The sequence below is a fragment of the Pristiophorus japonicus genome, chromosome 17 (genome assembly GCF_044704955.1).
Source record: "Pristiophorus japonicus isolate sPriJap1 chromosome 17, sPriJap1.hap1, whole genome shotgun sequence".
Lineage (NCBI taxonomy): Eukaryota > Metazoa > Chordata > Chondrichthyes > Pristiophoridae > Pristiophorus > Pristiophorus japonicus.
This window is the reverse complement of record NC_091993.1, coordinates 127,533,184-127,547,571: the sequence shown is the minus strand read 5'-3', so window position 1 is coordinate 127,547,571 and position 14,388 is coordinate 127,533,184. Positions and strand designations below refer to the sequence as shown.

Sequence of the window (14,388 nt, the reverse complement as noted above, 5' to 3'; positions counted from 1 at the left end):
GATTAGAAAGTAAGAAGGAATGAAAGGAAGCTACCAAGAAATGTAATGGCCAACAATAGAACCTCCTTAAAGGCACATTGAAAAGGATAGTTGAGGCAGAGGACGCGTTTAGAAGAGGAGGTTCTGGTGGGGAGTGAGGGAACGGCAGAAACTATTCCCTGCTCTCAAAATCAATCGTCTCATTCAATCCTGCGATGAGATGAGATGGGATGGTTCACAGGAAGGTCTAACTGGGCTTCCGTGACCTTACCTGAAGACAGGTGGCATCGATGGACTCGAGGCCAAAGACGCGTCCGTGCCAACTGGAGCCAAGAAAGAATGAACGGAGGAAGCTTGGCTTCATTCAGGGCCTAAACTTGGGGTTGTAAACTTAGAACGTAAGATTGTCACGAATAAATCTTTATAAGGAATTCAGGTGAAACCTCTTTACCCAGAGAGCGGTGAGAATGTGGAACTCACTGCCACAGGGAGGGGTTGAGGCGAATAGTATCGATGTATTTAAGAGGAAGCTCAATAAATGCACGAAGGAGGAAGGAATAGAAGGATATGGTGAGATGAAGAGAGGTGGGAGGAAGGTTGTGGGGAGTATAAACACCGGCACGGACCCTGTTGCACCAAATGGCCTGTTTCTGTGCCGTACATTCTGTGTAACTCAATGTAATAAATAAGTGCTTTGCTTTTGCAAAGCCATTGATTTCGGTCCCCGCCACAAACTCCGTTCCCCAGCCACTGACTCCGTCCCTCTCCCCGACTCCTGTCTGAGGCTGAACCAGACTGTTTGCAACCTCGCTGTCATACTTGATCCTGAAATGAGCTTTCGACCATATATCCACAGCATAACTTAGACCATCTATTTCCACCTCTGTAACATCGCCCGTATCCGCCCTTGCCTCAGCTCATCCGCTGCGGAAGCCCTCATCCATGCCTTTGTTACCTCCAGACTTGACTATTCTAACGCACTCCTGGCTGGCCTCCCACATTCTACCCTACGTAAACTAGAGGTGATCCAAAACTCGGCTGCCCGTGTCCTAACTCGCACCAAGTCCCGCTCACCCATCACCCACTGTGCTCGCTGACCTACATTGCCTCCCGGTTAAGCAACACCTCGATTTCAAAATTCTCATCCTTGTTTTCAAATCCCTCCATGGCCTCGCCCCCCTCCCTATCTCAGTAATCTCCTCCAGCCCCACAACCCCCCCCCGAGATGTCTGCGCTCCTCTACTCCTCTAATTCTGCCCTCTTGAGCATCCCTGATTATAATCGCTCCACCATCGGTGGCCGTGCCTTCTGTTGCCTGGGCCCCAAGCTCTGGAACTCGCCCCCTAAACCTCTCCGCCTCTCTACCTCTCTTTCCTCCTTCAAGACGCTCCTTAAAACCTCCCTCTTTTGGTCACCTTACCGAATTTCTCCTTATGTGGCTTGGTGTCAAATTTTTTGTCTCATAATACTCCTGTGAAGCGCCTTGGGACGTTTCACTACGTTAAAGGTGCTATATAAATGCAAGTTGTTGTTTAGTTTTCACACAGGAGGTGGGTTCTGCAATGGCGCAAGTTTTGTCGTCCGGTCCTCAGGCTAAATTTTTCTTAGGGCAGGATTTGGGGCTTTTTTCTTATTGTCCACCCTGTAAGGAGGAGAAGATGGTTAGCCACAGGTTGTCCATCAGAGGGATGGGACAGAAGATGTTCCTCGAACTCGGGCGAGGCAGGTGACCAGGGTCTGAGGGTTTACACTGGTGGAAGGGTGAGGAGAATGGATGAGGCAGGAAAGGAAGTTCTAGCCAGGTTAGATTGACTTCTGGTATCAGTAATTATCAGGCCGCACTCGGTGTGGGAAGCCCATTTTAGGCAAAGTCTGGCAGCAACGGAAAAGGTGCGATGTAGATTCACTGAGATGTTTCCAGGGATAAGGGGGTTACAGATCTGAAGAAAGACTTGAGAAGTTCAAGCTTTTTTTTCCACCTAGAGCTGAGAAGGTTAAGGGTGATCAGTGAAAAGATCTTTGAGATTATGAAGGGTTGTGATAGAGTAGATAGTGATAAATTGTTTCCACTGGTGGGCGAAAGGGTAACAGGAGGGCACAACTTTAAGATAATCACCAAAATAAATTGAAGAGTAAGTTAGAAAAATGTTCTTCACACCGAGGGTAGTTGCAATGCAGAAACAATTGTCACAGTCCATCAATTCTATGAAAAGGAAGTTAGTTGCTTGAAAAAGAGGAATATTAAATAGGATGGGGAGTGAGAGGGAGAGTGGGCTTAGACTGGGTGGGATATTAAAGGGTACGGGGAGCGAGCAGGAGAGTGGGATTAGACTGGGTGGGATATTAAAGGGTACGGGGAGCGAGCAGGAGAGTGGGATGAGACTGGTGGGATGTGAAGGGGAAAGTGGGATATTAAAGGGTGTGGGGAGTGAGGGGGAGAGTGGGATTAGACTGGGTGGGATATTAAAGGGTACGGGGAGTGAGGGGGAGAGTGGGATTAGACTGGGTGGGATATTAAAGGGTGTGGGGAGTGAGGGGGAGAGTGGGATTAGACTGGTGGGATATTAAAGGTTGTGGAGAGTGAGGGGAGAGTGGGTTAAATTAACTGATTCATGTGGAGAAAAATATCAGCACAAAGGAGATGGGCTGAACGGCCAGTATCCGTGCTGTAACTTTCGGGGATTCCCCCAACCGAGTCCGCAATTGTCTGGGAACATGCTGCTATCGGAAAGATTTGTTGAAGGGGAGACCTTGCGTAAACAAGAGACATTTCTAAAGGAAGCCATTGCTAGAAGGAAGGTTTCACGACTACACAATCGGTGCTGTGGCGTTTTGCAATCGTGACTTTGTGCTTTTCTTCCCAAACCACCCCCTCCCCCGCCCTCCCGCAGAGATTGAGAAGGCAGTCAATGAAGAACAAGATTGATAAAATCTACTCATCAGGGCACGCAGAGAAACCGGAGAACGTTAAGAAGAATCGTTACAAAGACATTGTACCCTGTAAGTCAAGTTTTTCCCTTTCCCCATCTTTTTCGTTGGTGAATACCATCCTGCTGGATTCCCGGGAACTGTTCCATTTTTAACTCCTGCTCACTTTTCCTTGTCCTGGAATCGTTACCGAGGATCTTGTGTAGCTCGCACAGAAACACAAGCTGATAATTCTCTGGATTTGAAGGATATGATTGGGGGTCTAGTGACAGAAGATAGGCTAAATTTAAAGCCTTTTCTACTTGAAGCTAAATATTCCTGTTGGCCCAGAATTTGCGGTCAGTGGTGAAGCAAAGTCATTCGCCAGTGGCCCCAACGTGAGCTTCGTACAAAGTTCTCGCGATCTCCGTATGGAGAAGTTCGAGTTTTTCGGCATCTAAAGAATTATAGAAGTTTACAGCACGGAAGGAGGCCATTCGGCCCATCTTGTCCGCACCGGCCGACAAAGAACTACCCAGCCGAATCCCACTTTCCAGCTCTTGGTCCGTAGCCCTGCAGGTTACAGCACTTCAGGTGCACATCCAAGTACTTTTTAAATGTGGTGAGGGTTTCTGCCTCTACCACCCTTTCAGGCTGTGAGTTCCAGACCCCCACCACCCTCTGGGTGAAGAAATTTCCCCTCAAATCCCTTCTAACCTCCTACCAATCACTTTAAATCTATGTTCAAATTAGTGGAGTACAGTGAGAATCCCTGAGCGCGAGCTGCTGTGACACCAACAGACTGTTTAAGCAACCAAACAAAAGGCAGAATGGTCATAGATAGCGAAGCCAGGAAGTGAGTAAGCTCGATCCAGTGAGCAAAACAAAGATTGGGGCTCTCGCGTCCGGAAAAGGCAAACTGGACATAAAGAGGAACAATTTTTAAAAAAAGTTAAAATAATTTTTTTTTAAATTACTTAGAAAATCAAATTTTTATCAAAATGGGAACATTTGACACTGCACAAAATTTAAATTCATTTTTCAGGGCCATAACCTTTGCTGAACGTCAAAACTTTGTTATATCCTCAGTTTCACCCAGTCCCTTTGGGTCTAACCTTTAACGGGGAATTGGACAGTGTAGTAACCACAGAGGAGCCGAAGGTTTCGTCAGTGAGAGATTTCACTGATTGGCAGCTCTGGCTGGGCGGGGCTAGGTTCCCCTGTAATACTGACACACTCTCGGGGATCCCCTGTAAATACTGACACACTCCCCAGGACCCCCTATAAATACTGACACACTCCCGGGGACCCCCCTGTAAATACTGACACACTCCCGGGGACCCCCTGTAAAACCTGACACACTCCCGGGATCCCCTGTAAATACTGGCACACTCCCGGGGACCCCCTGTAAATCCTGACACACTCCCGGGATCCCCTGTAAATACTGACACACGCCCGGGAACCCCCTGTAAATACTGACGCACTCCCCGGGAACCCCCTGTAAATACTGACACACTCCCCGGGGACCCCCTGTAAATACTGACACACTCCCCAGGACCCCCTGTAAATACTGACACACTCCCCGGGGACCCCCTGTAAATACTGACACACTCCCCAGGACCCCCTGTAATACTGACACACTCCCCGCGACCCCCTGTAAATACTGACACACTCCCCGAGGACTCCCTGTAAATACTGACACACTGAAAATAAAGACATGAAAATGCAGAGAGGTGGTGGCAGAAAGATATAAAAATGACGAGGCTGTGGATATCCTGGTATTTCTGTCACAGACCTTCATAAATCTGCCACCCCAGTTTGCAATGAAGCCCCTTCCAATTTAAAATGAGCTCTTGATAGAAGCAATCCTTGAAGTACGGCTTGTATTGTATAGAGATTTCGCTGGCTCCTCGCTCCATACCATTCTGTCCTTGATCAATATACACCTGACTGAAACACGCACAAAGAAAAGGCGGGAACGTTTCCATCTTTCGGATGAGACGTTAAACCGAGGCCCCGCCTGCTCTCCCTCATTGGATGAAAAAGATCCCATGGCACTATTTCGAAGAAGAGCAGGGGAGTTATCCCCAGTGTCCTGGGCCAGTATTTATCCCTCAACCAACATAACTACAACAACAAGAAGTTGTATTTATATAGCGCCTTTATAAGACAAAAGAATTGACACCGAGCCGCATAAGGAGAAATTAGAGCAAGTGACCAAAAACTTGGTCAAAGAGGCAGGTTTTAAAGAGCATCTTAAACAAGGAACGAAAGTTAAAGAGGTTATATACGCAGACTATAGATATACTCCCTGTGTAGTCACTGTATAGTTGCATAAGATGGAGACTTGTTACCTGATGTACTATCAATAAGGTTTACACTGTGTATATACTATGCTGGCACCACTAGAGGGTGCAACTGGTGGAGACCGGGGTTTCCTGCCCCTGTGGCAGAGGCTGTCCACCAGAGGGCACTGCGTTGGGAGACCACCGGGTCACCTGCATAGGTGTGCGGGACCCAGTATAAAAGGCTGCCCACCATGCTTATGCCTCACTCTGGAGTTATGAATAAAGGACCAAGATCACTACAGTTTGAGTACAACACATTGCCTCGTGGAGTCATTCATAAGTACATTCATAACAGAGGTGGTGAGGTTTAGGGAGGGAATTCCCGAGCTTGGGGCCCAGGCAGCTGAAGGCACGGCCACCAATGGTTGAGTGATTATAATCATGGATGCTCAAGAGGGGAGATTTTGAGAAGCGCAGATATCTTGGGGGAAGGGGGGAGGGGGGGGAGAGTTGTGAGGCTGAAGGAGATTACAGATATAGGGAGGGGCAAGGCCATGGAGGGATTTGAAAATAAGGATGAGAATTTTGAAATCGAGGCGTTGCTGGACCGGGAGCCAATGTAGGTCAGCGAGCACAGGGTTGATGGGTGAGCAGGACTGGGTGCGAGTTAGGACACGGGGCAGCGAGCACAGGGTTGATGGGTGAGCGGGACTTGGTGCGAGTTAGGAAACGGGGCAGTGAGCACAGAGGATGATGGGCGAGTGGGACTTGGTGCGAGTTAGGACATGGGGCAGCGAGCACAGAGGGTGATGGGTGAGTGGGACTTGGTGCGAGTTAGGACACGGGGCAGCGAGCACAGAGGGTGATGGGTGAGTGGGACTCGGTGCGAGTTAGGATACAGGCAACGAGCACAGTGGGTGATGGGTGAGCGGGACTTGGTGCGAGTTAGGACACGGGGCAGCTGGGTTTTGGATGACCTCAGGTTTACGTAGGGTAGAATGTGGGAGGCCAGCCAGGAGTGCGTTGGAATAGTCAGGTCTAGAGGTAACAAAGGTGTGGATGATGCCTAGCGCTATCACAATCTGCTCTGCTGACTGCAATGGGGAACCTGTTCCAGCATCAATGCTACCTCCAGGGCCCCTCCAGATGATGACCCCTTGCCCCATTTAAAAGGCCTTTTGCTGTTGGACCAGCTATTTCGCGCCCATTCTGAGCACGTAGTTACCAGTTCGTTGATTTTAAACTTCTGAATTTGCCAAGTTGCTGGAAACTGCAGCGGCCCCTGGCTCCTCTGAGCTCGATGGACAGAACGAGGAAATGGAAAAAGTGTGTTGTGCGTGATTAATTTGCATTGTTTTTTTTTTCAGTTGATTGCAGCCGAGTGCAGCTGTCGCTGATAATTTCCGACACTGACTCTGATTATATCAATGCGAGTTTCATCAAGGTAGGCACTTTCTAAATGGAAACGTTGCCAAAGAATTGGTCAATGCATTTCAGTCAAAACAATTTTCACTCAAACCAGCACCACTGTTGATTTCGCGGGGATGGGGAAAGGTGTTTGATGTTGGCAGGCAACGGTAATTGACTGGAGAAGCTGGGGCTGTTCGCCTTCGAGCAGAGAAGGTTAAGGGGAGATTTAATATAATAAAACTATGAAGAGTAAATAAGGAGAAACAGTTTCCAGTGGCAGGAGGGTTGGTAACCAGAGGATACAGGTTTAAGGTCGTTGGCAAAAGAACCAGAGGTGAGATGGGGAAACATTTATTTACGCAGCGAGTTGTTGTGATCGGGAACGCGCTGCCTGAAAGGGCGGTGGGAGCAGATTCAATAGTAACATTTGGGTAAATACTGAAGGGGAGAAATTTGCCGGGCTGTGGGGAAAGAGCCGGGGAGAGTGGGACTGATTGGATTGCTCTTTCACAGGCACAGGAACAATGGGCCTCCTTCTGTGCTATGTCGTTCTCTCATTCTGAGCTCATTCGAGGCAATATTTAGAAGGGAGGAAACACATGATATTGGAAACATGGCTGCAGGCTGGGCAGGATTGGTAATTAAATATTGCAGGCTGTAATGTACAGTAATGATATGCAAGGAAGGAGGAGCGTTGGGGTAACTGTTAATCAGCAATAACGATGAGCACAGCAATAAAGGACATAAATAACAAAGAGATAGAGAGAGGATGTAGATGGAGATAAAAGATAGGAAGGGATCAGCCACACAATAACAGACACACTGCAGACTACTAAATAGTAGAAAGGAAATGGAGGGAGAAATATGTAGGTTAAATGAGTGAAAATCATAACCATGGGAGATTTCAACTAATCGCAGATCAACAGGCGAGGGAGTGAAAGGGAAGAAAGGGGTGGTGTTTTTACAATGTGGATAATGTAAGAAGCCTAACAAGAGAAGAAGCATTGATAATCCTAGTAATGTGAACCAGAGCAGGTAAGAGAAGCAAGCCTGGGGGAACATCTATGGAATAGTGATCACAATATAAAAATGTTTAAGATAATGATTGAAAGATATAGATAGTACTAAGACACAAGTAATAGACTGGGATAAAAGGCAACAATGGGAGAATGGGGATGGATTGAAGGAAGGGAAATTGGAGAAATGCATTGACAAATAAAGAGTTAAAAGAACAGTGTGCAATATTTAAAGAAGAGGCTGTGGGGGGGGGCTGTGGTTTAACATATTACGTGAAAGCTGTCACATTTGAACTGTATAAAACATTAGTTAGGCCACAGCTGGAGTACTGCGTGCAGTCCTGGTCACCACATTACAGGAAGGATGCGATTGCACTGGAGAGGGTACAGAGGAGATTTACGAGGCTGTTGCCTGGATTGGAGAATTTTAGCGATGAGGAAAGATTGGATAGGCTGGGGTTGTTTTCTTTGGAACAGAGGAGGCTGAGGGGAGACCTTATTGAGGTGTATAAAATTATGAGGGGCCTGGATAGAGTGGATAGGAAGGACCTGTTTCCCTGAGCAGAAGGGTCAACAACCAGGGGGCACAGATTTATTTTTAATAAGAACAGGTTTTAGCCTGTAAGATTTTGTCTTTTCTTTCCACTATAACAGAGTCAAGACTATCTTAATAAAACAGGTTTTATCCTGTAAGATCTGATCTTGGCTCTATACTTTACAGAGTTCGGACTTGAGACAAAAACAACACAGACTCAGGATGTTTCGTACTCACCCTTATCCTGGAATAATCAAAGGAAATACAAGCAATTTACGATAGCATCACATGCACAATAATTTCTAATTATCAGCCCGCACCAACCTATCCCATTAAAGCACCTCTAACAGTTAAAATCGCCGAAGTGATTAAAAGAAATAAAGACACACCAGATCATGGTCAGCGATTGTAAAACTTAACCCCTTGATTCTCTTGATAACTGACCAGGTCACCACTCACTTGACCGTAGCAGCCCTGACCTCGCGTGTTGCAGCCATTATATACCGTTTTTCTGGATGGTGGTCCACTGTGTATGTAATTGTGTAGTTTTAAAACAAAGAAATATTCTTAAATGAATCCTTCCCATGAATAGGTCTTCTCATTTCTTATCAGCTTACTGCCTGTGAAAATGTCTCATCGCAGCTGTGAGAGCTCTCAAAAGTTAATTTTAAAAAAAGGTCCCTTGACTTTTGCAGAGCATTTTGGACCATTAAGAATTGGTCAAGCCAAGTTCAGCCATCTTGGAGCAGTTTGCAGACACAGCTATTTGCAGAAAATGAGATGAAAAAATGCTGCAGTCTTACAGGGCATAGATATAAAGTAATTCGTAGAAGGATTAGAGGGGAGTTGAGCAGAATATTTTTCAGCCAGAGGGGGGTCTGGAACTCACTGCCTGAAAGGGTGGTAGAGGCAGAAACCCTCATCGCATTTAAAAAGTACTTGGATGTGCACCTGAAGTGCCGTAATCTGCAGGGCTGCGGACCGAGAGCTGGAAAGTGGGATTAGGCTGGGTAACTCTTTTTCAGCCGGCACAGACACAATGGGCCGAATGGCCTCCTTCTGGGCCATAAATTTCTATGATGAGGCAAAACTGGCTCAGTATTACATTGAGCAGCTTGTCCAGTGCCGAGTGCAACATAAGAATTAGGAGCAGGAGTAGGCCATTCGGCTCCTCGAGCCTGCTCCACCATTCAATATGATCATGGCAACCTTAGATTACCTGCTGATATCCCGGAAAGGGGCTGAAACCCATGATTTGCACGTCCGAGGAGAGAGTGGTACTGGACTGAGCCAAGTTGACACTGACCTCACTACTTTAGGTCCGTAACGAACCTGAGAATAGATCACTACATCTCAAACCGCATTTCTCGCAAAACATGCGCTTTGTTTTGATATTATATTCTGTGGCTTGTAGCTCATTTGGTCGAGCTTATGTTGCAGCAAATACATTACAGCAGGGCTCAATTTAAAAATGTCTTTCTCTCCAAGGGAGTGTATGGACCACACGCCTATATAGCAACGCAAGGTCCTTTACCTCATACAGTGACAGACTTCTGGAGGATGCTGTGGGAGTATAATGTCCTAGTAAGTTTTCTATTTGTTCAAACTAATATCCAAAACCCATACTGCCCGGATTGTGTGGATTTCAAGCAAAATATTCTGACTAAACAAGGTTGTACCTCTCGACAAAAGCAAAATACTGCTGAGGCTGGAAATCCCAAATAAAAACAGAGAATGCTGGAAATGCTCATCGGGTCAGGCAGCATCTGTGAAGAGAGAAACACAGTTAATGTTTCAGGTCGATGACTTTTCAGCAGAACTAGTAAAGATTAGAGATGTCACAGGTTTTAAGCAAGCACTAGTAATTGCTCTATAATTCTCAATATTGAGTATTTTTTAATTATTATTAATTCGCTGGCAAGGCCAGCATTTATTGGCCTTCCCTAGTTGCCCTGATCTGCTACAAATAATCGGCTCGCTGGGCCACTTCAGATGCCAGTTTTGGAGTAAGCGACGTTGGTATGGGACTGGAGTCACATATAGGCCCAGACCGGGCAAGGACGGCAGGTTTCCTTCCCGAAAGGGCATCCGTGAACCAGCCGGGTCTTTACTGCAATCCAACAGCTTCATGGTCACTTACTGAGCCCAGATTTTTTTTTAAACTGAATTAAAATTCTCAAACTGCTCACGGTGGGATTTGAACTCCTGCTCTCTGGATTATTAATTCAGCAGCAGCAGTCCAAAGGGAATATTCACAGAGCTGTGGGGAAAGAGCAGGGGAAGTGGGACAGAGCCGGCACAGGCACGATGGGCCGAATGGCCTCCTCCCGTGCAGGATGATTCTACGATTTGTGCACAGTCACCGCACTGCTGTACCCCGCAGGACTGAGTGTGTGAGACGGTCCACTGGCCCTTTTACTTAAGGTTCCTGAACCGATCACAAAGCCAGGAACCTATCCCACTCCAGAGATTTGAGTACTGAGGGAGTGCCGCAATGTCGGAGAGGCAGTACTGAGGGAGCGCTGCACTGTCGGAGGGGCAGTACTGAGGGAGCGCCGCACTGTCGGAGGGGCAGTACTGAGGGAGTGCTGCACTGTCGGAGGGGCAGTACTGAGGGAGCGCTGCACTGTCAGAGGGGCAGTACTGAGGGAGCGCTGCACTGTCGGAGGGGCAGTACTGAGGGAGTGCCGCAATGTCGGAGAGGCAGTACTGAGGGAGTGCTGCACTGTCGGAGGGGCAGTACTGAGGGAGCGCCGCACTGTCGGAGGGGCAGTACTGAGGGAGCGCCGCACTGTCAGAGGGGCAGTACTGAGGGAGCGCTGCACTGTCGGAGGGGCAGTACTGAGGGAGCGCAGCACTGTCGGAGGGGCAGTACTGAGGGAGCGCCGCACTGTCGGAGGGGCAGTACTGAGGGAGTGCTGCACTGTCGGAGGGGCAGTACTGAGGGAGTGCCGCACTGTCGGAGGGGCAGTACTGAGGGAGTGCTGCACTGTCGGAGGGGCAGTACTGAGGGAGTGCTGCACTGTCGGAGGGGCAGTACTGAGGGAGCGCCGCACTGTCGGAGGGGCAGTACTGAGGGAGTGCTGCACTGTCGGAGGGGCAGTACTGAGGGAGTGCTGCACTGTCGGAGGGGCAGTACTGAGGGAGTGCTGCACTGTCGGAGGGGCAGTACTGATGGAGCGCTGCACTGTCGGAGGGGCAGTACTGAGGGAGTGCCGCACTGTCGGAGGGGCAGTACTGAGGGAGCGCCGCACTGTCGGAGGGGCAGTACTGAGGGAGTGCTGCACTGTCGGAGGGGCAGTACTGAGGGAGTGCTGCACTGTCGGAGGGGCAGTACTGAGGGAGTGCTGCACTGTCGGAGGGGCAGTACTGAGGGAGTGCTGCACTGTCGGAGGGGCAGTACTGAGGGAGCGTTGCATTGTCGGAGGTGCCGTCTTTCCGATGAGACATTAAACCGAGGCCCCGTCTGTTCTCCTAGGTGGATGTAAAAGATCCCATGGCACTATTTCGAAGAAGAGCAGGGGCGTTCTCCCTGGTGTCATGCCAATACTTTTCCCTCAATCAACATCACAAAAACAGATTATCTGGTCATTGCTGTGGGAGCTTGCTGTGCACAAATTAACTGCCGTGTTTCCTACATTATGACAGACTAAACTTCAAAAAGTACTTCATTGACTGTAAAACACTTTGAGAAATCCTATGGCTATGAAAGGCACTTTAGAAATGCAAATCTTTCTTTTCAAACTGCCAAATGTTGGCTCCAACACTTGCTGGGGTGTCAGTGGGACATGTTGTCAGTGGGTTCTTTTTGTCATGCTGTTGTTACTTCCTAGAATGATATTTTGTGAACGAGAGCCACAATTAGTAACTGAAAACAAAGGAGTTGTGCTGCATTATGATTCCATCCAGCACCGAGTTTCTGGGAGTCTTACAAGACTAGTCTGACCTGGGGCCTTTGTTCCGATGCAGTCAAGAAATGACCCTGTGGGCAAAATCGCCAAACACCGCATTACTGAATTGGTCCATTCGTATAAAAATAAACCAATTTAAGTCACCTGAAACGGAGCCAGCAGCAATGAAAGGGGAATTCTTATCTGCTACGTTTTTATAACAAAATTTGTCGCTTATTACAGGGGCAGCATGATCAGTTTACGATGTTATCATGTACCGAACTACCAATAGAACCGTTTTGGTGGAAGGACAACACTTATACCGAAGGTTCAGGGCTGAGCCTGTCACAAAGCTTCTTGCCACACATGGTTGTTTCCGTTTTCAGCGACAGCCAATTCCCACCACTTCCCAATTGTCCAGCTGACCCAGATTCCACATTTGGTGTTCCTGGTTTTGAAGTCCTGCGTCTTGTATCCTAGCCCATCGTTAACTCCTGCACACATCACCCTATTCTCACTAACCCTCATTGGCTGCCCAGCTCCCAGGCTATCAATTTCAAAATCTTCATCCACACGTTCAAATCCTCTCCACTCTCTCTCAGCATCCTCCTCCAGACCTTAGTCCCACCTCACACCCTCTGCTCTTCTGACTTTGATGTACTGCGTTCTCCCTCTCCCTCCTCTCCCTCTCTCCCTCCTCTCCCTCCCCCACTCCCCCTCCCTCTCCCTCTCCCCTCTCCCTCTCCCCTCTCCCCCTCCCCCTCCCCCTCCCCCTCCCTCTCCCCCTCCCTCTCCCTCTCCCCTCTCCCTCTCCCCTCTCCCCCTCCCCCTCCCCCTCCCTCTCCCCCTCCCTCTCCCCCTCCCTCTCCCCCTCCCTCTCCCCCTCCCTCTCCCCCTCCCCCTCCCTCTCCCCCTCCCTCTCCCCCTCCCTCTCCCCCTCCCTCTCCCCCTCCCTCTCCCCCTCCCCCTCCCGCTCCCGCTCCCGCTCCCCCTCCCCCTCCCTCTCCCCGCTCCTCCATCAGTGGCAGGGTCTTCAGCCACGATAACCCTATACTGAGCAACAACACTCTTCCCAAACCCCAACCCTCGTCACATCTCTCCCTCAGTACAGAAGCCTTCCAAAACCTACTGCTTCCCAAAATGTTTCTCCCAAGTGCTGAGTTTGGGATGTGGGTGTCGCTGGCAAGGCCGGCATTTATTGCCCATCCCTAATTGCCCCTTGAGAAGGTGGTGGTGAGCCGCCTTCTTGAACCGCTGCAGTCCGTGTGGTGAAGGTGCTCCCACAGTGCTGTTAGGGAGGGAGTTCCGGGATTGTGACCCAGCGACGATGAAGGAACGGCCGATATATTTCCCAGTCAGGATGGTGTGTGACTGGGAGGGGAACGTGGAGGTGGTGGTGTTCCCATGCGCCTGCTGCCCTTGTCCTTCTAGGTGGTAGAGGTCGCGGGTTTGGGAGGTGCTGCCGAAGAAGCCTTGGCGAGTTGCTGCTTTTACCCTTTAAAAGACGTTCTGTAAATGCTCGTTCTCTCGCCGTGTAATCACAAGTTGTTGTAGGCAGCTATGGCATGTCTGAAGGTTGGAGCCCAATATTAGAAACTGTCTCCCTGACATGTTTGTTTTCCCCTCGTTCTGTCAGGTGGTGGTCATGGCCTGTCGTGAGTTTGAGATGGGACGGGTAAGTTGATATTCGCCTTCCTCCAATGTCTATTCTTTTTGTCTTTTGAAGAATTCAAGAAAATAAAATGATTATTATTCAAGGAAGTTATGCTAAACTTTTATAAAACACTGGTCAGGCCCTAGCTGGAGTATTGTGTCCAATTCAGGGCACCGCACTTTAGGAAGGATGTCAGGGCCTTGGAGAGGGTGCAGAGGAGATTGACCAGAACGGTCCCAGGGATGAGGGACTTCAGTTACATGGAGAGACTGGAGAAGCTGGGGCTTTTCTCCTTGGAGCAGAGAAGGTTAAAGGGAGATTTAATAGAGGTGTTCAAAATTATGAGTGGTTCTGACAGAGTAAATCAGGAGAGACGGTTTCCAGTGGCCCGAGGGTCGGTAACCAGAGGGACACAGATGTAAAATAGTTGACAAAAAAGTTAGAAGGGAGATGAGGACATTTTTTTTCAACTCAGCAAGTTATGATCTGGAACGCGTTGCCTGAAAGGGTGGTAGAATCAGATTCAATAGAAATTTTCAAAAGGGAATTGAGTAAATACTTGAAAAGGATATATTTGCAGGGCTATGGGCAAAGAGCACGGATAGTGGGATTAATTGGATAGCTCTTTCAAAAAGGTTAATGGAATACTGGCCTTTATATCTGGAGGACTAGAATACAAGGGGGTAGAAGTTATGCTGCAGCTGTACAA

At 48.6% G+C, this 14,388-nt stretch overlaps 1 protein-coding gene across 2 annotated transcripts in view; it reads left to right on the top strand.

Moving 5' to 3' along the window:
* The window catches only part of LOC139228089 (tyrosine-protein phosphatase non-receptor type 22-like), a 104,068-nt gene that overhangs the window by 17,492 nt on the left and 72,188 nt on the right, over positions 1-14,388 (top strand). For both annotated transcript variants that reach the window (XM_070859269.1, XM_070859270.1), the window contains exons 2-5: positions 2,871-2,979; positions 6,542-6,618; positions 9,624-9,719; positions 13,662-13,700. In XM_070859269.1, the coding sequence (XP_070715370.1) occupies positions 2,871-2,979; positions 6,542-6,618; positions 9,624-9,719; positions 13,662-13,700 (321 nt within the window). The remainder of the gene's footprint in view (positions 1-2,870; positions 2,980-6,541; positions 6,619-9,623; positions 9,720-13,661; positions 13,701-14,388) is intronic.